We start from the raw sequence: 23,516 nt of genomic DNA, 5'->3' as shown, positions 1-23,516 counted from the left end.
GTCTCATCACGCGACCGTATCCATAGTAAGTACACTATCGTTTGATGAATATTTTGCGACTGAGTTGAGTACCTAAAGCAACACTGCGCCTCTCGGACATTGCTAGGTGCTTCGCCCATGTAAAAAACACGGGTCATATGAACAGTATATGTATTCTGCAATGGCATGCAGCATTCGACATCCGAGACCGGGTTAATTATATTTAAATATTACACTAGATGAGTATAAATAGCATGTTAGTCCACGATTCGCTCGTGAAAAGACGGTGGGCTCGTCAAGAAGACGCGTTGCTCACTGAAAGAAGCACGACAATCGTGTCACAGGTCCGTGACACACACCTGTAAAATGCAGTAAAAAGCAAGGCACTGGTAAATCCCGCAAAACGACATGCCCTGTCTTCATACGGGCGGAAGCTGTCTGCATCGACAGCCCGATGATAACATGTGACCGGGATCTTATACAGCCCTCTTGTGCATTTCGGTGGCATTTTGGTCATGCCACACTCCGTCGAATGTTTGCCAAAAACGGCATATACTATTGGCGCATAGATCACGACCACTATGAAGCATAGCGGACAGATATGTCCAATGACAGTAGAACTGGACACCATGTTCTGCAGCATCACGTCAATACGGGCTGATATTGAGCGCAGGTGCTGCAGAACCATAGGCCAGCGGGGTCTGTACGCGTTCGTCGCAGAACGCCAGTTTTGTACAGTCCGTCACAGAACGATTTATGTTGACGCGTTAGTCATGCGAGAGTAACAGATGGCCTGTCAGCACATCCGGTCCGGACGGTGACCTGTCTATGAGCCAGTCTGCGCAGTTTTAAATGGCCGAAAAATGTCGGCCGGTTGGTAAGATTGCATCCTCCAGTGGGAGATACTCACACGGGTGGGTAGTCCCGGGCGGTCCGTTTGGCTTGTAATATTACGCGAGGTCATATTTAGCGATGGCAAACACAGTTCAGTGGGAGAACCACTCATGAGGAACGGTATTGGCTGATCGATCTCTCCGCGATTCATCGCCCACCCAGCGACCCTGTCTAGTGGGCGGCGGGACAGTTGGCCACACCGGGCACCGGAGCGCCGCCGACCGGTCACCAGTAGGGCACCTCGGCCGTCACACTGCCCCAGCTCGAGAAGTAGGCCCAGCTACTCTCCACTTTGGCACGGAACACGTCCCGGGGCGGCGGCCGCGGCGCCGGCGCCTCCGGCTCCCACCGGGGAGGCGGACTCCCCGGCGGCTGCTCGGGGAGGCTTTCACGGAGCGCCACGTAGTTCCCGCCGCCGTTATTGTCCCAGAACTCGCCGGCCGCGCACTGGAAGCACACGCAGAACTCGATCCGCTCGGCGGCTGAGCCCACATCGGGCGTCTCCACCTCGAACGAGAAGCGGTCGTAGGAGGGTGCCGGGCCCACGGCGCCGTGTACCGGCGCGATGTAGATGGCGCTCCAGTCGCGGCTGCTGCGCCAACCGTCGTTCGTCGCTCGCACAAACACCCGCTTCTCGAAGCCGAGGTTTTTGACGCGTATGATGCCGGTGATGGTGCGCCGGCCGGCGCCGCAGACGGCCGTCTCCAGGGCCACCGAGTCGCGGTCCAGCCGCTGGCAGAAGCGCGAGAACTCGGCCACCGGCTGGCCGCCGGCGAGGCTCCAGCGCGGCCGCTGCGGCGGCTGGGGCAGCTGCGGCAGCCGCGGCGGCGTCAGCTCCAGACTCCAGCCGAGCGGCAGACCGTCCGTGTCGGCCACCACCCGCGTCTGTCGGCACCGACGGGCACGGTCACACTCTGCTCGGGACGGGGGCAGCACCGGGGGGGGGGGGGGGGGGGCACGGCCGCGGGGGACGGGGGCAGCACCGATACAGAACGTCTCATGGTCACGGTCCGTGGACGACGGACAGCAGTATCGATGGGGAACGTGCCTCCGGTCACAAGGTTGACAATTCTAGTGCACACCGGTCGGCGTCATGTTATAAACGCGTGAAACGTGAGGCGTGCTTCTGATTTAAATTGAAGCTCGTATGCGAATACGATGACATCCCGTCTATACAGTTTATATACAGGAAGTGAAGGTGGTGTCTGTCCTTGGGAAGACGCTAAGGGGGCAATTAAGTTGTCCGTTAGTTCATGAAGCAGAATGTCTCCACTCTCCATAGTCCATGCGCTGCACCAAGACACCGATGATCAAGCAAACTGCATTGCATCGTCGATGATTTTACATAGGTAATCTGGATCTGACATCTGGCAGGGTGTAACACAGTGCAAAATAGTTCACAGCCCAAATAGTGAAAGCATCATGAATCCCATAGCAGGTGGGGAGCAATGCAAGGTTTCATCAGCTTTCCGGTTGGAGGGAGGGAGGTTCCTACGGTGTCTGCAGTGGGGCCGACCTGGGTGAACTGTTGGCAGTCGGATCAGTCGCACTGACTACTGGGCCTCTATCCCGGGGAGCGCGATAGAGCGGATGGATAGGCCGCGGAAGGGAGGCTGGCTCACTGTGGGGCCTGCGTGGGTGAGCCGATTGGCAGAGGGCACCGGAGGTCGCCGCGGTGGAGCTGACCGCCGCAGCAGGCACCGTCGCCAAGGTCAGGGTCGGCCAACGGCGGCGTCTGGGTTAACCCGCGCCCCAGTGGCGGTCTCAGCCAACTTCGCCCTAGTGGGGGGGGGGGGGGGGCATATGTTACCACCCACCTCTAACTCAAAAACTAAGAGGGCTAGAAAGACGCGGTAAAAAGCAGTCGATAGCTCTCAATGCGTACGTTTGAAAGTATTTCAGTCATTTTTCATCTTAGAGCAATATTGGGGTCACCAGAGGTCATCAAAGGTCATCAAAATTGACCTCAGGTCAACGGTTTAGCCTCCAGAGGGCAAAAACTCCAAAAATAGCTGTTTTTTCCGAAAAGTGTTTTTCGACAATAACTTTCGACAACAAAAAGCCACGACATTTCCATTGCCAGAATCGTGTTCCTCTCGCCGAGACGCGTCGAATGAACTATAATTTGACCTTGAAAGGTCAACTTGAAAATTTGACCTCAGGTCAAGGTCATGACCTGACCGGAAAAGGTCATGTTGCATATCAGTCGATGCGTCTCGGCAAGACAAACACAATGAGACCATCCCCAGCGTTCTATCTCTTTCCAATCGCAAGTTATTGGCAAAAAGCTGTTTGTAGCCTCAAATGACCTCGGATGACCTTTCTAGAGGCTATCAGCAAAAATGACACCTTGGTCATCACGGGTGGTCCAAATCATTGTGATTCTGAAATATTTGGACTGTTCCTATGCGTACACACGGATCTAGAGGCATTCTCATTTTTCTCCATTGACTTGTAATGGAAAGGTCACGCCACTGACCTGACCTTAGGTCACGGATGTAAAAAATCCGAGATATACAAATTGTAGGCGCCCATAACATCATGCAATCCACCAAGTTTAAAACCTTTCTGACAAACACTGCAGGCTGGACATGATTGCAAACTTTTTTAGGCTTGGTCAGTTAACTTGACCTGGTGACCTGACCTGACATGACCTGGGGTCAAAAATTTCGAACATTGTCCAAAATTGATGTACCAGAAGCTACCCCAAGCGGCGCGGCGCTACGCGCCGCGGTTTTTTATTTACACGCAAAAAACGCGACAGGGTGGTAACATATGCCCCCCCCCCCCCACTGGGGCGAAGGTTAAATTCCGTACGAGATAGCAACAGAAACGTGCCAAAGTATACCTCGGCATGGAAAAACAGTTCAAAACAGCTGGTTCCAGGAACCAACAGAAGCAGGGGCCTCAAATATTCGTCAGCACCCGAAGGAAAACAAACAAGCGTGCTCCCAGCAGACGTGCATCAAACATCTTCGGCATTCGAAGTGATTATAATATAAATAATGTCATGCAGCCAACCGGGTCCAATAAGATAAGAAGCATTCCCATGTACTGTTTTTGTTGTTGTTGTTGTTAATTTGGCAATGAATTCACAGTCTGGTAAAGTACATAGTAACTTTCGATGATTCATCAATCCCTGAAATAAAGTATACAAGAAAATCAAATTAATGCAAGGCTGATGTGTACGACGCCTGTAGAGATATTTTGTGAGCCATGAAGCGAAAGTCGGCCAGAGGAAGTTCGTCCCGGTTATCAACAAGCATCTATTTTCGGGCATCCGGTCCTCAGGGACGACCCATTCCCCTATCAACTGCAGACATCACCCCTGCACGTGGCTGCTGACGGCTAGGTCCCGATCAACACGATGCGAGCACAACACCGAAGGCATGTGCTGAGACCGCCCGAGCGCCGGACGGTGCCAGGCGCAGCCGTGCAGCCCTGCCGAGATTGTTTAATAAACTAATCGGTCCAACTTGCTCTCGAAGCTTGAACGTCCCCGTGACGTTGATTGAACCTCGGCTCATAACAACTCGAGAGTACTCTCAAAAGGACTCGAGAATACTTATATCTGTATGCCGGTCACCTTAAAAACGTTTCAATCTTTTTACAATTGTTAACTCCAAATGAGACAGCTGACGTAGGCGAGAGAAGCCAGGTCAGCAACGCTGTCATACGAGTACTTCGTCTAGCCACCCGGAAACCGGTATAGCCACCGGGAAAAAAAGATGCCTGCGCCCGGGGAATCTGGGAGGCACCGATAGACGGATCACCTCCCCTCAGCGCCCACATCTGATCGGCTCCTGCAGCTTCTCGAGTCCATGGCTCTACTGCGCCGCGGCCGTCGGTAATTGCAGCCCCGAGGCTCGGTGGTGCTCGACCTCTAGCGAAGGCCAGGGCCTCTGCGGCCGCGCAGACCGGCAATTTGGACGGAGCGTCACAGAGCTCGGCACCGGCGCCGCAGCCGTCCAATCGACCGAGCCGGCAGCGAGCTCAGCCTCCGGGCCACGAAAACGCTCTACCAGTGGTGTGTAATCGACACCAATAGCTCTATTATGTGATCGGCCTTTTTTTTTAAACGAAATTGACAACTCAAAATGCCAGTGAAGTCCCACCTCCTGTGTACGAGCATTTCTTCACCTCGCATTTATTCACATAAACTTTATATCAACGTTTCTTTTAGCTGGGACCGTTTTCTATCGCGTGTTCGGTGTCGAACTGTCAAAAAAACGAACATTAATTAAAATCTATCCAGCATCCTGCATAATAACATCATGGAATCGCTTACTTAATTATTTCACACTTCACAATTTGAATGGCTAAACCTACTTTTTGCTTTTTGTTTCACGCTACCGTTTGATAAATCACGAACGGTGAAAGTCGGCAATCGCTCAGGATGTACGAATGCAGATGATATGAATTCATCTCACTGCCATGCTCGACAAACAGCATTATTGTGCAATGCAAAGCAGCCCAACCAAGTTATGTATGAAGCGGATGTTTTCGATTAAATAATGATTAATGCATGGAGCGGCCCGGGGAGTCACAGAGGCTCACGTACCGGGAAATTCTCGTTCACGAATTCTTCGTCGGCGCGCTCGATGACCTAAAAGGAACGCAAGACGTGAACGTAGGAAAAAAAACTACACGTTATCTGTAAATAATTACTCGCGCACATAACCTTCTAAGGACGAAACGTCAAACGAGCTCTTTTAGCTATCTGAAGCTGGCGCCCGGCTCCTACACTATTTCCGTTTTCTTAGGACCCCAGTCGCTCACCTGAACCAGCGCCAGACCCTTGTCGTCGGCGAACGCCACCCGTTTCTTGCAGCGCCGCCGCTCGCGGTGCTGGGAGGCCAGGATGGGGCGCGGCGCGGCGCGCGTCAGCCGTGCCATTTGGTCCGTCAGCGCGTCCACGGCGGCAGCAGCGGCGGCGGCGGCGGCGGCCGAGGGCGCGCAGGCGGGCGGCGGCCGCCACGGCGCGCACTGCAGTTCCGAGAGGAACTCGGCGCCCAGCAGCGGTGACGAGGAGAGCGCCGGCGGCGGGCCCAGCACGTCCATGTCAGCCGGCACCACCAGCGCGCTCATGGGGGGAACCTGCGGGGACAGCGCCAGGGTGTCAGTCGGCCGGCAGGTCCGGGTCAACCCGCCACTGACAGCCTCAAACAATCGTGTGAATCCTTTGGAATGCTGTTTTCGACGCTTTGCATACTAGAGGCCTCCTGTCCCCTCCTATTCCATTTAAATACCCTGCCCTATGCTGACCATTCGATAGCCGTCATCAGTATTCAGTCCTGCGGGTCGGGCGGAACTCCGCCGGAGCCCCGGGCTGCTATGGTAAACACTAAACAGGGCGGCGGGCCGGCCGGTCGCCGGCCAATACACGGCTGGCACCACGGCCAAGGTGCCTTTGCCACGTGCAGCCGGCTCAAACTGGACACTGACGCTGTGCCAGGCCTGTCCGGCCGGCGCCACGCGGACCGATAGTTGTGCAACGGACAGGACCAGCGCGACCGTCGGCAGCGACGGCCGAAACGGTCGACCGAGCTGAAACACCGCCGTGAGCGTGGACGTCGTTCAAGTGTCCAAAATAAATAACCGACCCGGTATCGACTGATCAGCGTGAGCTGATCCTGGGCTTCCCGTTGTAACTTGTAAGCGATCGTTTTCGGAGGGTGGAGGGGATGTAAACACTATAGTATAGGGCATACGCCTGTTGGTGGAGCAGATTCTCCGTAAAAAGGTTCCTAGGAAAACCAGTTCCCGCTTACGGTTTCTGTGCTATAGCTACGCATGACCCTCCAGCACCCAGACAACCGACCAGTTGATCATGACCGTGCGTACACGATATCAGTCAAGCACCCTCATGCCACGGGTTTAAGTGTTATTGCAAGTGACTTTGACCAGTCGCCACCTACCCATAGAGGGAAATTCTCTTTCAGTTCGCTCGATTCCCGGACTTCCCACGCCAAGAGGGCAACAGCCTGGGACAGTCGCCCTCCATGGCGGTGCCCAGCCACCAACAATCGCCCACCTACCCGGGCGGCAGCACGGCAGTGTCGCCTCCCCTCGAGCGACCTTGGCCGGGATCGGCGTCACCGGAACGGCCGGCGCGCGGCGGCAAGGTCAAGTTCACGAGCGGGTTCCGGTCGGTCGGCGGCGGCGGCCGGTGTGGCCACCCACCGCTCCCACCGCGCCGGCGGCTCGCGCACGTCGGAAGGAGGAGAGGCGGAAGAGTGATCAGGCAGACGCCAACGCGGAAATATCCGATGCCGGAAGACATCGGCGAATGTGTGAAAAATGCGTAGAAGCAGGGTCATTGGGCTTTAGGCTAGTGGTGCCATTCAAGCTGTTTTTTTTTTGCGGATGTCCTGAACAATTAATGAGTTGAGTTTTGAGGAAGTTGGATGAAGGTATGGAGGTCCCAGGAACAAATATCGAATAAATACTTGCAGTATACTGGGTAGTTGAACATTTGAAAAAAAAACTTTCGCGACAAAGGAAAAATTCAACTTTGATAAGCTCACCTCGCTCCAAACGTCACTGGTCATGAAAGGGATATCTAGGTGCAAATAGATGCACAAAGAAGAAAGATCTTAGATCACTTTGTCACTTATGCCATCTGAGCTCAAGCAAGTGCGTCGGACTGTTTCATTCCCACTTGATAACAAGCAATTTAAATGCCTATAAAAGAACGTTTCATTGACCAGCCACTCAAACCAAACGATTAACGCAGCTATAAATGGAATTTCCTGTAAACAGACTCCTCTGACATTCCTTTTTCTAGAGCGGTAAGATTGGACAGTACTCGTAGTATCAACCATCTTATGTAAGCGCTCGGAGCAGAGCAACGAGCCGTCATGCTGCAAATGCTGCACATGATCGCAGCACGTGCTCGGGGCGGCGCAGCACGTGAACATGAGTGACCACTGGAGATCGCGACCCGCTCCAGCGCAGTGGCGCACATCACTCACCCCCATGGACCCAGACGGGGTTGAAATGATCGCGGGAGGAGTCACCAAAATAAATAATCGGACGTTCAATTTAGTCCATATAGCTGTAGGTATCTATAAATGTTATCGGGTACTTAGAAAGGTCATGACCCCTGTAGGTATCTATAAACGTTTAAAATCGGGTACTTAAAATGTCACGACTCCTACAGATATCCATTAACGTTTAAAATCGGGTACTTAGAAAGGTCATGGCCCCTATAGGTGTCTATAAAAGTTTAAAATAGAGTACTTAGATAGGCCATGACCCCTATCGTCTCAGAGCTGCCGATGTGCAATAAGCCATAGGTAGCCTTTTATGACGTTTACTTAACATGGAAATGTTACATTTCCTTACATTTCCTAAAAACAAATATTCCTAGGACAATAGAACAGCAAAGAGATAAAAGAGAGATAAATAGCATAAGCAAACCAACTCGAACAGCATCGGATCGTTAATATTAATGGTAGCATATTGACGTCAGACTTCCGTATATAGAAGGAAAAAAAGAGTGGAAGCACGGCATGTTCCGGACGTCCTGGAAAGACTGGTGATTTCTGCCGTCTGCGTTTCCGCTCCCGGTACTTACCCTTCGCCGGACAAGGTTTGGGCTGTTGACCATGGCGAGGGCTGCAGCTGCACCTCCGCGCGAGCGATACGCCCTCTAGTGTAATCGCACGTGCAGCGGGCGGGTAGTCAGAGGCGGCCCATTGTTCGTCGGCCGGAGAACGAGTCAAACGCCGATTCAGTCACGAAGCAGGCAGATGGCTGCAAGTGTGTACGCAGCAGCCTCTATACACTGACGTGCGCCTGAGGGAGCCTGGCAGCACTGGGAATGTTCCGGCACGGCAGGCCGGATGTATGTGTTCCGACTTCACGGCACGGGTCTGTGACAACGTCCCGAGTCACACGAGTCCTGGCTACCCGCCGACTCCGTCCGTGACGCCCGTCCGTGCACGACTGCCGGTGGAGAGGCGGCACGGTCGGACCTTCACGCCGGCGCCACACCCCCGGCGCACAAGGCCGACATCGGAGCGCGCCTGTCGTCACCGGCACCCGGCGGCGTCCGCGAGCCTTGGACGGAAGGAGCGGCACCGACCGCCGGCCACGGTCACCGGAGCAGCCCTCTGATCACCCGTGTCCGCTCCACCGGCGACGCAGTGGCGGCTACATGTGGCGTCCGCCCCCGCCCCATGCCTCCCTCCCCCCGGGCGTCCGTCCGCCGCCAGCAGACGTGTCCGGTTACCGATAGGAGCCCGACACTGCCGGACATGACACCCGGCTGGCTCCCCGCCGATCCCCCGAGGAGCGGACGGTCGTGTTTCATAACAGACAGGCCGGGGGAGTCAGTGTGGTGTCTACCCAGCCGGACGAATACAATCGATCAGTAGCATGAGACGTCTTCAAATCTGTTCAAGATGCCAATTAGGTGAAAATGGCGCAGGGCAAACGTCATATACAGCGTATGTATATAGGACCTGGCGATGAGGCGATTCGTTCAGCATTTTTTTATGACATTAGCTCAAGCGCCAATATTTTCCCTCTGTAGAAGACATTCATACAAACACCCCATCAAATATTTCTACCAAAGATGAACTGGAACAAAAAAAAATTGAAAGATAAGAAAAGCGCACGATCTTCTAGGACACATTCCGAATGTTTATGGACAGGTGAACATTCCGTTCCACCGTTTCTCCAAGTCACCATTGAGCGCGACGACCTTGTCTGGAGTCACAGTTGGACAGAGTTTGGCACCGTCTTGCCCGAGTCAGACTGCCTTGCAGACACCGGCCGTCAGCTGCCCCCGTCCGACTGACTGACGCACTTCTCAGATGGGCGTCAGCCCAGAGCGAGGTGGCCCTGGGGTAGGGGTCAATGGGGCCGGTGTCAGGAGGAGGCACCGCAGAGGACCGCCGAGGGTCGGCTCGCAGCCGCCCGGTTACAGCCCGTTATGGATGTGAAAGTAACGTAAAATGTGACCGCAGGGTCTCTGAAATGAATTCGGCAACGCTCAGACGCTATTTCAGCGCGCAGACACGATTGTGCAACTGGGTGCCTTGGGTGATGAGGGTAAACGAGGGATGGGAGAGCACCGACAGACAGAAAACCGCACATTTAATTAAAGGTAGTGTGCCACCTTTGAAAGATTTCCCATTTTATTTTTCCTAGGATAAGAAGCTTCTGTTTTTACCTAATATCGCAAAGAAAATAAAAAATGGGCCTGGAATAGTGCCTTTTTCGCCTAAAAGTTTATCGGTTTTTCGATATGTATAACAACTGTAGTGGGCTGACCTGCAAACAGGCGTCGGCAACAATCGCGAATGCGGCGCACATGTGACAATAAGCAAAGGTCATTATAGAGTTACGACGTACGGGAATGAGTTATCAGCTGTCTAATCGTAGACAACACAATGTCGAGCCTTAAACTGTAAGCCTGTATTGGTATTGTTTCTTTTATTTGGCTGTCGAACATTATTTATGGTTTGAAATATGATTTTATGTAAAATAATTGATATGAAAAAGCCGTCTCTTAAGTTATGACCCCATTTCACCACACGCAAGTGGCAGAAATGACAATGATCAGCTGACGCATTTTTCTTGGCCGAAGTCAGAGCGGGTGAGACTAAATGCTTACTTCGAAATCTAAGCAACGTTGCGGCATTGGCGGTTATGTGCGGCGTGTATGCCGCATGATTAGTAAGCGGCGACCACTAAATTAAAGACTCAAACGTTCCGCCCGGTTTTCAATGAATAAGTAATAACACTGCATACCAAAAATGCCAATCGCTCTCGTCATAAGATATTTAGATTCAGATAACTAAGTTATCTACATCATCATTTTGAACCAATTTAATACTTTCAACTTAACTCACTCATTCCTTCCTTTGTTGGCTCCAAACAGTCTTTCGATTGTCTGGAAATCGTATGCTAAATTCCGTACCTGTATGCGACTGGTGCATATAAAGGCCGATGTAAGAATTTGAATAGGCTCTCGCATGCGATTTCCTGGCTACCAAAAAAGTCTGTCAGTCATGTCATGCTATCAAAACATGGTATGCCAGCCCGGTCACCGGCTTATGGTGCTCTGCTTGTAGTGCCCCTGACCGTCACCGACTCTCTTCCCTCCTGAACCCTCGCCCGTATTGGTGTTTCTTTCCAGCCGCGAACGTATAAGGGGGGGGGGGGGTCCGTTGGATCCCTCCTTGCCGTTTGGCCCCTGATCGAGCTAGAGCTTCGCAGAAAAACGAGCGTGTTGCCCGTGACGAAAGGAAGCCGATGATACCCAATTTTAACCCTCGCCGGCACAGGTCATTTTGCGTCCTTCGACGGCACAAGGGGGGGGGGGGGGGGGGTGGTACGGCCCCCCTCGCGTTTGGCCCCTGATCGAGCTAGAGCTTCGCGGAAAAAACGAGCGTGTTGCCCGTCACGAGAGGAAGCCGATGATATCCAATTTTAAGGTCCTTGGTCATCGGGTAACCTTCCATGTCAGGTCAATGACCCGAAAATCGGGAAAATCGGGACCTGTTAGAAAGTCGTAACGTGTGGCTGCCATGAGGTTTTCCGGGGTGCTGATCACGAATATCGTGTTAGTTTTGATCAGAGATGATGCCTTTAAGCATTTAGACCAGGTCGGGTCAGGTCAGGTCAGGTCAGGTCAACCGGTAGGGGTCGTGACGGGTATTCGTAATACGTGTCAACCGCTTCTGCAGCTTCGTAACATGTTACGAAGGCACCAAAGCTACTTCGTAAATGTTCAAATGGTTGCTAAATTCGAAATCAGCTCTAAAAACTAGCCTAGAAACATGTAAAACTCGAAAAAGTGAACCGAGGTCACCAAAGGTCAATGACCTGACCACCTTTAGGTGACCTTGACATCCATGATCCACCCTAATGCATGGGAACAACATCAAATCACATGTTTGAACGTTTGAAACCACGAAAAGCTTGCAAACGCGCGGCTAATGCGAGCCGACATACGCCGAATCGCGATTCCGGCCAAACATGGTCTCGGAAAGTAGGTCACAGGTCAAAGGTCATTTGGGTCAGGGTCATGAAATTTTCAGGGTGGGTGTAAAATTGATCAATGTGAGGGTACTGAAAGTTTCGTCGCGATCGGCCGCTTTTTACGCGAGTTATTCGCGAAAAAGCTTAGGGGGGCTACATCACCCCCCTGTGCCGGCGAGGGTTAAGTTGAAAGTATTAATTTGGTTAAAAATGATGATATAGATAACCTAGATATTTAAAGATAAAAATATCTTATGACGAGAGCGGTTGGCATTTTTGGTATGCAGTGTTATTCATTGAAAACCGGTCGGAGCGTTTGAGTCTTTAATTTAGTGGTCGCCGCTTACTAATCATGCGGCATACACACCGCACATAACCGCCAATGCCGCAACGCAGCTTAGATTTCGAAGTAAGCATTTACCCCGCGTTCGATGTCTCACGGACGACGAAGATTCTATGCCGTCCGGCCAATCACGTTCGATAACCGCAGCCGAGCCCCCGCTGACCTTGAACGGGATTGGCCGGACGGCGTAGAATCTTCGTCGTCCGTGAGACATCGAACGCGGGGTTAGTCTCACCCGTCAGAGCGCGCGGCCCGACGCACCACCACCGCACCACAAAGTATGAGCAGAAGCCACGCCCAAAGCCAGGGCCCCGGTAACGTGAGGTAGCCGAGTCGGGGCAGCGTGCGCTGACCCAAGCCGGGGCCGCAGCTTTGGGCGCGGTCTACCGCATCCCCGCGGGCAGCCCCGGGCTATCACATGACACCGGGAGGACGCGCGGCCCCGGCTTGGGTCAGCGCACGCTGCCCCGACTCGGCTACCTCACGTTACCGGCCTACCGGGGCCCTGGCTTTGGGCGCGGTCTACCGCACCACCTAACAGGCGTGTTCGAAACCGCAGGAGATGATGATGAACGGGTTTATCGAAACTTGATTGGATGAGCATACCGGTAATAGCGATTTCAGTGTGTGCATTTATTGTTCATAGTGGTGTGAAATGTGGTTGGGGTACGACCGACAACCCGTCGGGGCGAATTTCGCACTGGGGTACTCAAAATTTGAAGAATTTAAGACGTTTCCATGAGTTTTGAAGGTATGGATAAGTTCTAAAAATCCGGTTCTCCTTATCTGGGCCATTAACTCCATACGGTCCAGGAAACCTGGCACACTACCTTTAACGGGACTACCTGCCATGGCGTGTTCCTAAAATGTGCAGCGGACAATTGCCGCTGTGTTGTTCTGGGAGTGGGGTTCAAGTGCCAGGCGCCAGCTGCAACGGACACATCAGGTGCATATAAATGCGCACCATTAAAGGGCTTAAAATAAAAAGAAATGATCAAAAACTTGCACGTAAGTAAAAGCTGCAAGTGAAATAAACGTTAAAACCTTTGCGTAGACGGCTTTGCTATAACAATAAACTCTTTGTAAGAAGGAAATGCTACAAATAAAAACCATGACCATAGCACAGGAATGGCTCCAACCATCAGCGCGACCGGTCAAAATCGGCATGCTAAAGGGATAAATAATTTTGAACCATCTACGTCATTGACACATCAATAATTGATATGCTTCAATCTCAGGCACCACAGCTTACATTCTATACTTGTGCTGATAACCCATCGACGATCTGCTTGTCATAAATCAACGATCAACGGTATCGTGTCATGATAGATATATGCTTATAGTAACAGAAAAAGTCACCGAGGCCATGGTCCAGCCCAAGTCTCCACCAATGCTCATCGCATCAAGGATCTCTCACACGCACACGTTACGCAAGTGCGGACCGCTGCTCAGTGTTCACTGCGCATAAGTCATGAGTGCGTAAGACATAATTGGGGTTTAGTACGTACTAAAATAGCACGTGCGAACGACAGTTGTTCCGACAGCCCTCAAAATAAGATCCAACTGATTTGTGCGGGTCACTCCTCCAGCCGTTCTCTAGCGCCACGCCAGCAATGAGCACGATCGCCGATATGTGCCCTCTGACCGGTCGGCTCGGGACTGCCCTCTCTGCCGGTGACTCCACGCACAGCCGACACTCCCGTCCCGGCCGTGGGGATACACCGAGGGGCCCTGCTCACCGCTCAGTGCTCAGTAGCATGGTCCCCACCACAGCTGTGTTCGGCCTCCCTTGCTGACCATGGACAGAGGCTCCCGATCCCCTAGACGTTATACCGGGCTTCTCACAAAAGTCGGATGAATTTATAATTAGTATATTTTAGGATGTGTCAGTGTTACAAAAATAAATCAGGTATCACCTGAAAGCCTGGTTAAAAATGTTTTGTTTCAGGGGATTTCGACCGTCGGCGATCGCCTAACTGAGCCGCGCCGAACCTGTTCGAGATGACCCCCGTTTCGCTCGATGCAAAGTTAAGCCCGGCGCAGCGCGGCCTCTGTTGCAGCACGGCACACGGAAGGTGGCAGCTGAACACACTGCCGACCTCACTGCACCCTTCAGGTCTTTGGGACTTCTTGGGTGGTTTCGGAACACCTGGGACTTGAGGTGGTCCTACAGGAAAAAGTCCGATGGGTCAAGTCCGGGGAGCTCGCTGGTCACGGATGTGTCTCAAACCTCGAGATCACACGCTGCCCGGAGCGCTCCTGCACCCACTCCCGGTTTTCTTTAGCGGTATTGGCCGTGGAAACGTCTAGTCTAGCTGGAACTATTGGCATTTGAGTGCTTCAGGATCGCTGCCCATTGTGGTCTGCAGGACACTCCAAAAATTTGTCAGGGTCATCCGGTATCACTGACCGTTGACAGCCTGGGTAGCGCATCTCTCACACTAGCGACGTTCGCCGGGCTTCTTTGATTGGGTTTGCAGCCGCCGCTGTGTTCTTTGAACCAGCAGTTAACATTTCCTCGGCCCAGAAACTTTCAACGATGTGGAATATAGCATTTCAAGATGGTGTTCACTTTGCAAAAAAAAAGATTGCGGAAGTTCCGTTGTGTTGAAACGACCGACTTATTCTGAAAGAAGAATTTCTTTGAGTTTGCTTTTGCGTCTTAAGACCACAGTCTCATTTTTTAAACTCAACAAGTATGGTATCATATAAATCTCCTAAAAATTTGCTTTCTTTTCACGTGCATTTGTTTCGTTTAAATATTGTTTCCAGACCACTATCTGCAAAAGAAATTGGTCCGACTTTTGTGAGAAGCCCGGTACTATAACGCTCTCAACATGTACTGACAGGGACTCGATGATGGGTCTTTAATTCCTATTTGTGCAGCAGACGTGCATGAATAATTCATGTCCCGGCGTCCATCGACATTCCACGGAGCATGTAGCCGGTACCCGCGGACCCGATATGGTAGCAGTTCAGTCGGTACCGAGAGCTGGGTACCGGCACGCCAGACCACCACGTCCGCAGCCGCCGGCGGCCGCAGGCCTAGAAATCGCGGCCGCTCGGGCCTGACCCGCTCGGCTCGACGCGGCGGTCCCGGTCGCCCGGTCACACCATAGCTAGCCCGGTCACGGTGAGCGACTGCACACCGCGTCCCCGTCCCGCGGCGCAGCGCCGTGCCGCTTCAATGACCGGCTTCTCTGTCTGTCTGAGATCACCATCGTCACTCAAGATAAGCACGGTGAAAGCCTATCGATGCTGCCGTTCGGTTGTTGGACGTTGTTCGGAGGTTGTGACTTACACGTACGCTATTTGGATTTCAATTAGGATCTGTGATGTCAACCGTGGTCTGTCGCACTCGTCTGTGCGGGGGGGAGGTCAGAATTAGGAAGAACATCATATTTCAGGGTCATTCGCGATTGAGGTGTGGTGGTGGTCGGACGGATTTTTGCTACGGAAGAGTCGGTCCGGAGTGATAGAAGTTTTTGAGTTTATTTATCTTCTGTAATTTTGCTAATCTGTTTGAAGTTTACGTTCACGTTTTCATATTCCTTTGTTCGTCTCTTCTTTCGAGGCGATACGAGTAGCCACGTGGTGAGTCGAGATCGTCTCAATGGGTGAGACGATCCCAAGGCTCTGGCCAAGGAACAGCCAACACCATGGCCGCACCCAGAGCTAAAAGGGTGAGGGTGGAAAATATGGCAGGGAGCTTTTGGGAGGAGAATACCCAAGGGGTGTATCTGACAGTCACCCTGAAGTCTGGAGCTCCAGTGAAAGACAGGGGATGGCCTTGGGTACAGAATGCCATTAGGGGCATTCTGGGGGGACATGAAAGAGTAGAAAAGGCATCCTTCCACAGGGAGGGAGGCCTCCTACTAAAAACCAAAGATGACAAACAAACAAACACTCTTCTCCAGGCCACTACATTTGGAGGTGTTGAATGCCAAGTGCAGAGAGAGGACAGGATGAACACGAGCAGAGGTACTATATATGCCTACGATTTAGTGGAGTTACCTGAGTCAGAGGTTGTTGGATGGTTACAGGAATTCGGAGTGATAGGAGCAAAGCGTGTGACGAGGAGGGTGGGCGCCAAGGTAGAGAACACCCCTCTACTGGTCTTGACTTTCAACAGACCATCCTGCCCAACCCACCTGAAGTTTGACTATGTGTCCTACGAGGTCAGACAGTACATTCCAAACCCTCTCATTTGCTATCGCTGTGGCAAATTTGGGCATGTGGAGGCCAAATGTCGCAATGCTGTAGTGTGCCTGACCTGTGGCGGTGAGCGTCATGATGGCAGCTGCACCTTAAAGTGTATCAACTGTCAGTCAACTGCACACTCCTGCCGCTCAAAGGAATGCCCCATCTGGAAAAAGGAGAAGGAGATATGTGGGATTAAGGCTAAACAGGACATATCATACGCCCATGCCCGTCGCGTTTATGATACCTCTCATCAGTTACCAGCTACTCCCACTTATGCGTCTGCTCTGTCCACATCTCGGGGGCAACAGAACCAACAGGATACAGGACTGAGGGATAGAGTGGATGCGTTGGAAAGGAAAGTTGACAAAATGCTTTCCCTGCTCAACAAACTGACTGAACGGTACGGGATGGGGACGAAGGAACCATCCCAAGATACCACCAGAGGTACGGAAAACAGAGACGAGATGACCACCCAGCCAACACTAACAGAGTCATCTCCTGAACCACAGGGAACAGATGACGAATGTGACAATGTCTCGGTGAAAACCACACCACCCCCATCCCCGGTGCCATCAATGGGGGAGGATGAATCCAACAGTGTGTCATCTCCATCCTCCCTTGGAGGAAACAGTGAGGCTCAGATGTTGGAGCTGGATAGGTCCAGCCCTGAGATCGGGAGAAAAAAGAAAAAGAAAAAGAAAGCAGAGAACACAGGGATCTTTACCTAGTACAGCCAACATGTTAATTTTGATTCAGATAAAACCAGCCAGAGGCTGGTTTTACTTCTGGATATATACACAATACAAATTGATCAGGACTCTTGTTGATCAATGGATGAATTTGTACAGTATGCATCATATCCACACAGATGCCCTATTCCACCCAGTTAGTGGTTGCAGGGGAACTGTTGTGGACTGTGTCTTATGGTGGATGATCATTCCTGAGCAACATGGCTTTTAACATACTGCAATGGAATGCTCGAGGGCTTATAGGGAAGTGGGCAGAGGCAAAACAGTTCTTTATGACTGGCAACTATGATGTTATATGTGTCCAGGAAACACACTTCATGGCTAATGACAGGTATACATTTCGATTGCCGGGTTACAGTGGTTATCATGAGTATTCTCCTCAGGGTGGTCGAGGAGGTGGTGTCACCATATATGTTACCAACAAACTGCCTCATATGCAGGTCAGCGTCAACACAGAACTACAGGCTGTGGTGGTTTCAGTTCGCTTACACAACAGACGGATCACCATATGCTCTTTGTATCTTCCCCCTGCAGAAGCTTTTACCAGCAATGAACTCGCACATTTAATCACTAGAATGCCCATGCCTTTTATATTATGTACTGACGCCAACAGTAAACATATGATGTGGGGAAGTCCTCAGAATGACAGACGAGGACATATATGGATGGATGTGATTGAACAATCAGATTTAAGAATTTTGAACGATGGACAACCCACTAGGATGGACGATTACTCTGGCACAGAATCACATATAGACCTGACTGTGGCTACACATGATGTTGCAAATGTATTATTTTGGAATACCGTGAAAGACCTCCATTCCAGTGACCATTTTCCTATACACATCAGAATGGGGCCTGACACAGCGGAGGTTATGCCTGATTTACCAGCATTTTTCACAGGATGGAAAGTTGGACAGGCCAACTGGACAGAATTCCAGCAGGACTGCCACATTCAATTTGACAGTGATCTTGGCGTTGACAACTGTGATGCCATGGTAAATGCCATTGTGACATGTGCAGAGAAATATGTCCCCACGAGACAGGGTAACTCTAAATATCATTGTCCATGGTGGAACGGTCATTGTAAAGAGGCTTTGCTGGAGAGGAGGAGAGCTCAGAACCGAATGAGACGCAACCCCTACTCAGATTTCTTAAGAATAGAGTATCGACGCGCCAAAGCCAGGGCTCGACGTATAACTCGAGAGGCTCAGGTTTCCTCATGGAGGGAACTGATCTCTGTTTTTAATCATCGCACACCCATGAACAAACTCTGGGACATTTTGCGAAAGTTCACGTGCAAGGGACGGATAACGCGGAGATTTCCAGTTCTCTTTGATAATGGAGATGTCATCGACGAGCCTTTAGAGGTAGCCAACGCGTTTGGGCGCTTCTTTGCTAGCTTGAGTGCTCGTACCATCCATACTGAGGCTTTCCTTGAACGAGAGAGATTGCTTGCTGACACGATGCCTGACTTTGACGATCACGACAATCTTGACTATAACAGGGAGTTCTCCTACCGCGAGCTTACAACAGCCATCTCTAGATCAGGCTCGAACTCTGTTGGGCCCGATAAAGTTCATTATGAGTTTTTCAGGCACTTGGGTGAAGTGAACTTAAGAGAACTATTGAAATTCTTTAATTTCATCTGGACAAATGATCAATTCCCACAGACCTGGACACATTCATATATTATACCGATACTGAAACCTGGCAAGGATTGTAATAAGGTGAATGCATACCGCCCAATCCAGCTCACATCGGTATTGTGTAAAATCATGGAACGGATGATCGGAAAGAGACTAGGGTGGTGCCTTGAACAATTTAACCTTATATCGAAGTATCAGTGCGCATTTCGGGAGAACCGCAGCACTATGGATCAGCTGATACGCTTGGAATCACACATCAGAGATGGTTTTGTTCATCACTGCTCGACCCTTGCTGTTTTCCTCGACATCAAATCGGCCTACAACACGGTATCACCGAACTTACTGATGCATCGGTTGTATTCTTTAGGCTTTCGTGGACACTTGATGCACTTTCTGAGAGCATATCTTTGTAACCGTACATTCCAGGTGCGATGTGGTGTGCTGTCCGACACTTTCCCACAAGATATTGGACTCGTCCAGGGAGGAGTTTTGTCCCCCCTTTTGTTCAATGTTGCGATAAACTCTATGTTTGATGCCATTCTTGCTGGGATCTCATATGCCATGTACGCTGACGATGTTACCATTTGGACTCAAGGGAGACAGGTTGAAAGACTTTTTGCCGAAGCTCAACAGGCCTTACACATTATGGGAGATTGGGCACGAGATAACGGTTTCTATTTCTCAGCAGAGAAATCTACTGCCGTGCTATTTCGGCGTAGTCTGAGGCGTGTCGAAGCTGCGCTTTGCCCTACCTTGGTGATTAACGATGCACCGATTCAGTTTGCAGACAGAGTTAAATACCTAGGTGTGTGGTTAGATAACAAACTCAGTCTTACCACTCATGTCCAATACACCAAAGCCAAGGCCTTACAACGCATGGCTGTACTGAAATGTGTGTCAGGGAAGGATTTTGGCGCAGATCGAACCATACTGCTACGGATGTATAAGTCCCTCATTCGTCCTATACTGGATTATGCAGCAGTGATTTTAGACGGGTCCGGGAGTCGTATGGTACAGTCACTTGAATGTGTACAGAACACTGCTTTGCGTATAGCCTCGGGAGCTTTGCGAACCTGCCCAGTACAATCCTTGCAGGTTGAGACCCATGTTGTGCCCCTCTCGGTCCGTCGACAGGAGTTGACATTACGCTATTTGCTGAAGGTCAAGGGGGACATTCGACATCCTTGTCGTAATCTCGTTGAGATTGATGGCAACCGGCATGTGACACGAGGTCTGTCTGAGAAATATCTCCGGCGGGTTTCCGGCTTTCCCATTTATCATAGACTGTTTGATATATGTAGAGAATTGAGATTTCAGTTGCCACAGGATGTGTTGTCCCCTCGAGGAGTAATACCTCCTTGGATATTGCCTGATGTTTCATGGCACATGCTGATCCGTGACAAGAGGAACGTGTCTGAAACTGATATACGTGAGGCGTTTCAAGATCATATTGCGAAATTCAGTGATTTTCGGAGACTTTACACGGATGGCTCTAAGATGGGTGGATCTACTGGCTGTGCTTACACAGTGAATAATGCTTTCTTTTCCCACAAACTGGACTCTTGCTTATCTGTGTTCACTGCAGAGTTGGTAGCGATTCGGGAGGCTTTACAGTATGCGATGAACCACCGAATTGAGAAGGTGATGATATGCTCTGATTCTAAATCGGCTATACTGGCAATTTCTGCACATCATCGTACACATGGTGTCCTCATTGAGATATCTGAGTTGCTGTATCGTCTTGCTTGCAACAACTGTGTTTGCCTGTTCCTCTGGATTCCTGGACACCGCAGCATTGCCGGGAATGTGCTGGCAGATCATGGGGCTAGAATGTCGCACAGGAAACCGACAATATTGAGAGTTAATGTCGGACATCGTGAGTTCACTTCTGTGGTTAGACAATGCACGTTGATCCATTTTGCACGACTTTGGCACGATTATCGCCCCACTTTTTTAAAAACGGTCAAGCCAGACACTGGGTGTTGGGAATCGGTGGTTCGGGCGGATCGACGAGAAGAAAAAGTGCTGTGCAGATTGCGAACGGGTCACACGCTGCTTACTCATCGTTACATAATTGATCGAGATCGACCTCCACTCTGTGACCTATGCCACTGTGAACTTGATGTCACGCATTTTTTGATAGTGTGTCCTAAGTATCGTCGGGAACGACAACAGCTAGCTACAGCTTGCTTGCTACATGACGTGAGAATGGATGTTCGGTCGCTGTTGGGTGATAAAACGCCAGCGCTACTCGATGCAGTGTTCCAATATCTTAAGGATTGTCGCCTGTTTACGATGTTGTGATCGACGAGTTGTCACCATGCACTGTTGCTTATCATGTCTTGTTCCTCATGTTTTCCCCCGATTGTTGTCTAGATGCCACGGTATGGTTGGCTACCCCAACTTAGCATATACCTACTAAGTATCACTTGATCATGTAGATGCTTTCACTAACAAAGTTTTTTTTACAGAAGTCTGGAGGCGTAGATAGCTTAGAATACTGTTGATGATTAACCAAACTAACTTAAACGTCTACTGTCCTCGCCAATCACCTGTCCCTGCTGAAATTCCTACCCTGCAATAACCATCCTTTATCCCTTTCACCGCTTAGTTTACCCTGCTTAGTTCCCAATCTTCCCAGCGAAGATGAGTGCAAGTATGTGAACTTCACAAATCAAGACGTTGGACGCAAGAGCCTCGCCGCTAAGCGCCCTAAACCATAACAACAACAACAACAACATATTTCAGGGGGAGGGAAGGGGCAGATAGGAATATTGGGGAGAGAGGAGAAGGGAGGGGGAGAGACAAAAGGGGGAGGAAGGAGAAGAAGAACGGGAAAGGGAGAGGAAGGGAACAGGGTGGGGAACGGGAGACGGAGGCGAAGAGAAGAGGGAGGGAAAGGGGAGAGGGAAAATGACAGGGATGGAGGGATGGAGACAGAGAAGGAGAGGGGGAGGGAGAGATGTCTGCGAATTTACTGATCAGGTTCAAAACGAGAATCTCCCGTCAAGTGTGGGCATCGTTTTGTCTTAAGTTTTAAGTAGCTTGAGCGACAACATGTGGTAACCCAGTGTCTTTGCAAGCTCTATTGCACAAATTGCAGTTGATCTCCACATGGTATACTGATGAACAAAGTATGCGGCGGCAGAGTGAACTCAAACTGCGCCCACTTACCGCGGCCGTGACGCTCACAGACTGCTCCAAACGCTCTCCGTCGCCAAGTCGCTCACAGACTGCTTGTGCTCCAAACGCTCTCCGTCGCCAAGTAGCCAAAGCGCCTGGCTCGAGACACGTGCATCGTTCACTGGGGACCGGCCTGACTGCGGACCCCTGGCTCCACCACACACAGCCCCTCACTGCTGAGATTCCACTGCCGCTCTGCCACCACCCGCCGCGTGCCTGCCGTCCCCCCTCCTCCCAGCGGACGCCGGCGACCCGCCGCGCCGCCACGGAGGTAAACAGCAGCGGCCGACGGCCAGCCGAGCCAGGCGAGCCAGCCGGCCGCTCAGCTGATCAGCGCGGCCGGTCACGTGACGACGTGAACAAGAAGAGCCGGCCAATCGGAGAGAGTTGCCTGATCGTGACGGGGGGCGCAGGGGGCCGCACAGAGCCGAGCCACGACCGCGTACAAATTGTTTATTATTGTGGTGAAGGCGCTATTTGGTGATTGCAGCAATGCGGTAGTTCTGTTGAACTACGAAAACCGAGTTGAACGACCACAGCTGGCTCAGTAAAGAACGCTCGTGCTACTTGAGCTTTCCGATACTGGCCAATGCACTGGCTAGTATTGCATTGCGCTGGAGCTCTGGTCAGCGATACAGTTTAACTATACGGTTTATGCGTGTTGCTGAAATCTGAAAGCTGACCTGACCCGACCCGACCTGGCCTAAATGCTTGAAGGCATCATCTGTGATCAAAACTAACACGATATTTGTGATCAGCACCCCGAAAACCCTATTGAAGCCACACTTTATGACGTTTTAACAGGTCCCGATTTTCCAGACTTTTGGGTCATTGACCTGACCTGGAAGGTCAACCGATGACCTAGGACCTTAAAATTGGGTATCATCATTCATCGGCTTCCTCTCGTGACGGGCAACACGCTCGTTTTTTTCCGCGAAGCTCTAGCTCGACCAGGGACCAAACGCGAGGGGGGTCGTTGTACCAACCCCCCCCCCTTGTGCCGTCGAAGGACGCAAAATGGCCTGTGCCGGCGAGGGTTAAGGTCAGATCACCAGATCACGTGTGACCTTACTCGACCTTACTAGTGACCTTACTCGGTAAGTTCCCATGCTCGCTGTAGCTACACCGACCGAGGGATTGGTTTGAAACTTTCAGCGATTGATAAGAGTAACAGTGTATATAAATTGTATATCTCGGAATTTTGATATCTGTGACCTAAGGTCAGGTCAATTTTACCTCTCCATTCATTAGGTATAAGTCAACGGGAGAAAATTAAAGTGCGCCGATCTTCTGGACGCCGTCGTTCTCAACTCTCTCAAACATCGGTTTTTAGTTAAACACGACACATTGAATTGGAAAATTGAACCCGTGCCGGGTGCCCCTGTGTTCCCCTGAGGTCATCTCAGGTCTTGAAAGCTTCCCAGCAGTTTATTTTTTACTAGGTATAACTTTTGATAGAGGCGTGCTAGAGCGGTGGCCAACGCCTCAGATGTGTTCAGCTCGACGATACGAATCGACTAA

The 23,516-nt window shown here is 51.2% G+C and overlaps 1 protein-coding gene across 2 annotated transcripts; it reads right to left on the bottom strand.

The window, feature by feature from the left end:
• Nucleotides 1-133: 133 nt before the first annotated feature.
• On the bottom strand, nucleotides 134-22,350 carry LOC122390595 (protein phosphatase 1 regulatory subunit 3B-B-like). Of its 2 annotated transcripts, XM_043383708.1 has the most exons (4): nucleotides 21,987-22,350; nucleotides 5,653-5,970; nucleotides 5,435-5,479; nucleotides 134-1,758 (listed from the first exon to the last, which is right to left on the bottom strand). In XM_043383708.1, the coding sequence occupies exons 2-4, from the start codon at nucleotides 5,959-5,961 to the stop codon at nucleotides 1,099-1,101; spliced, it is 1,014 nt and encodes a 337-aa protein (XP_043239643.1). In that variant the 5' UTR covers nucleotides 5,962-5,970; nucleotides 21,987-22,350; the 3' UTR covers nucleotides 134-1,098. The 2 variants fall into 2 exon arrangements, with proteins under 2 accessions (XP_043239643.1, XP_043239644.1); XM_043383709.1 differs by lacking the exon at nucleotides 5,435-5,479 and having other exon boundaries at nucleotides 21,987-22,313.
• Nucleotides 22,351-23,516: the final 1,166 nt, after the last annotated feature.

The sequence above is a fragment of the Amphibalanus amphitrite genome, unplaced genomic scaffold, assembly GCF_019059575.1.
Source record: "Amphibalanus amphitrite isolate SeventyFive unplaced genomic scaffold, NRLGWU_Aamphi_draft 000402F_arrow, whole genome shotgun sequence".
NCBI lineage: Eukaryota > Metazoa > Arthropoda > Thecostraca > Balanomorpha > Balanidae > Amphibalanus > Amphibalanus amphitrite.
This window is presented reverse-complemented; position numbering and strand designations above follow the sequence as displayed.

Bases quoted from the DNA above. Each gene is read 5' to 3' on its own strand.
- LOC122390595 (XM_043383708.1), bottom strand. From the start codon at position 5,961: ATGAGCGCGCTGGTGGTGCCGGCTGACATGGACGTGCTGGGCCCGCCG. The intron at 5,480-5,652 runs GTGAGCGACTGG...CGTTCCTTTTAG, and splicing joins AGGGTCTGGCGCTGGTTCAG to GTCATCGAGCGCGCCGACGA. The intron at 1,759-5,434 runs GTACGTGAGCCT...CGGTGCCGACAG, and splicing joins TCGTGAACGAGAATTTCCCG to ACGCGGGTGGTGGCCGACAC.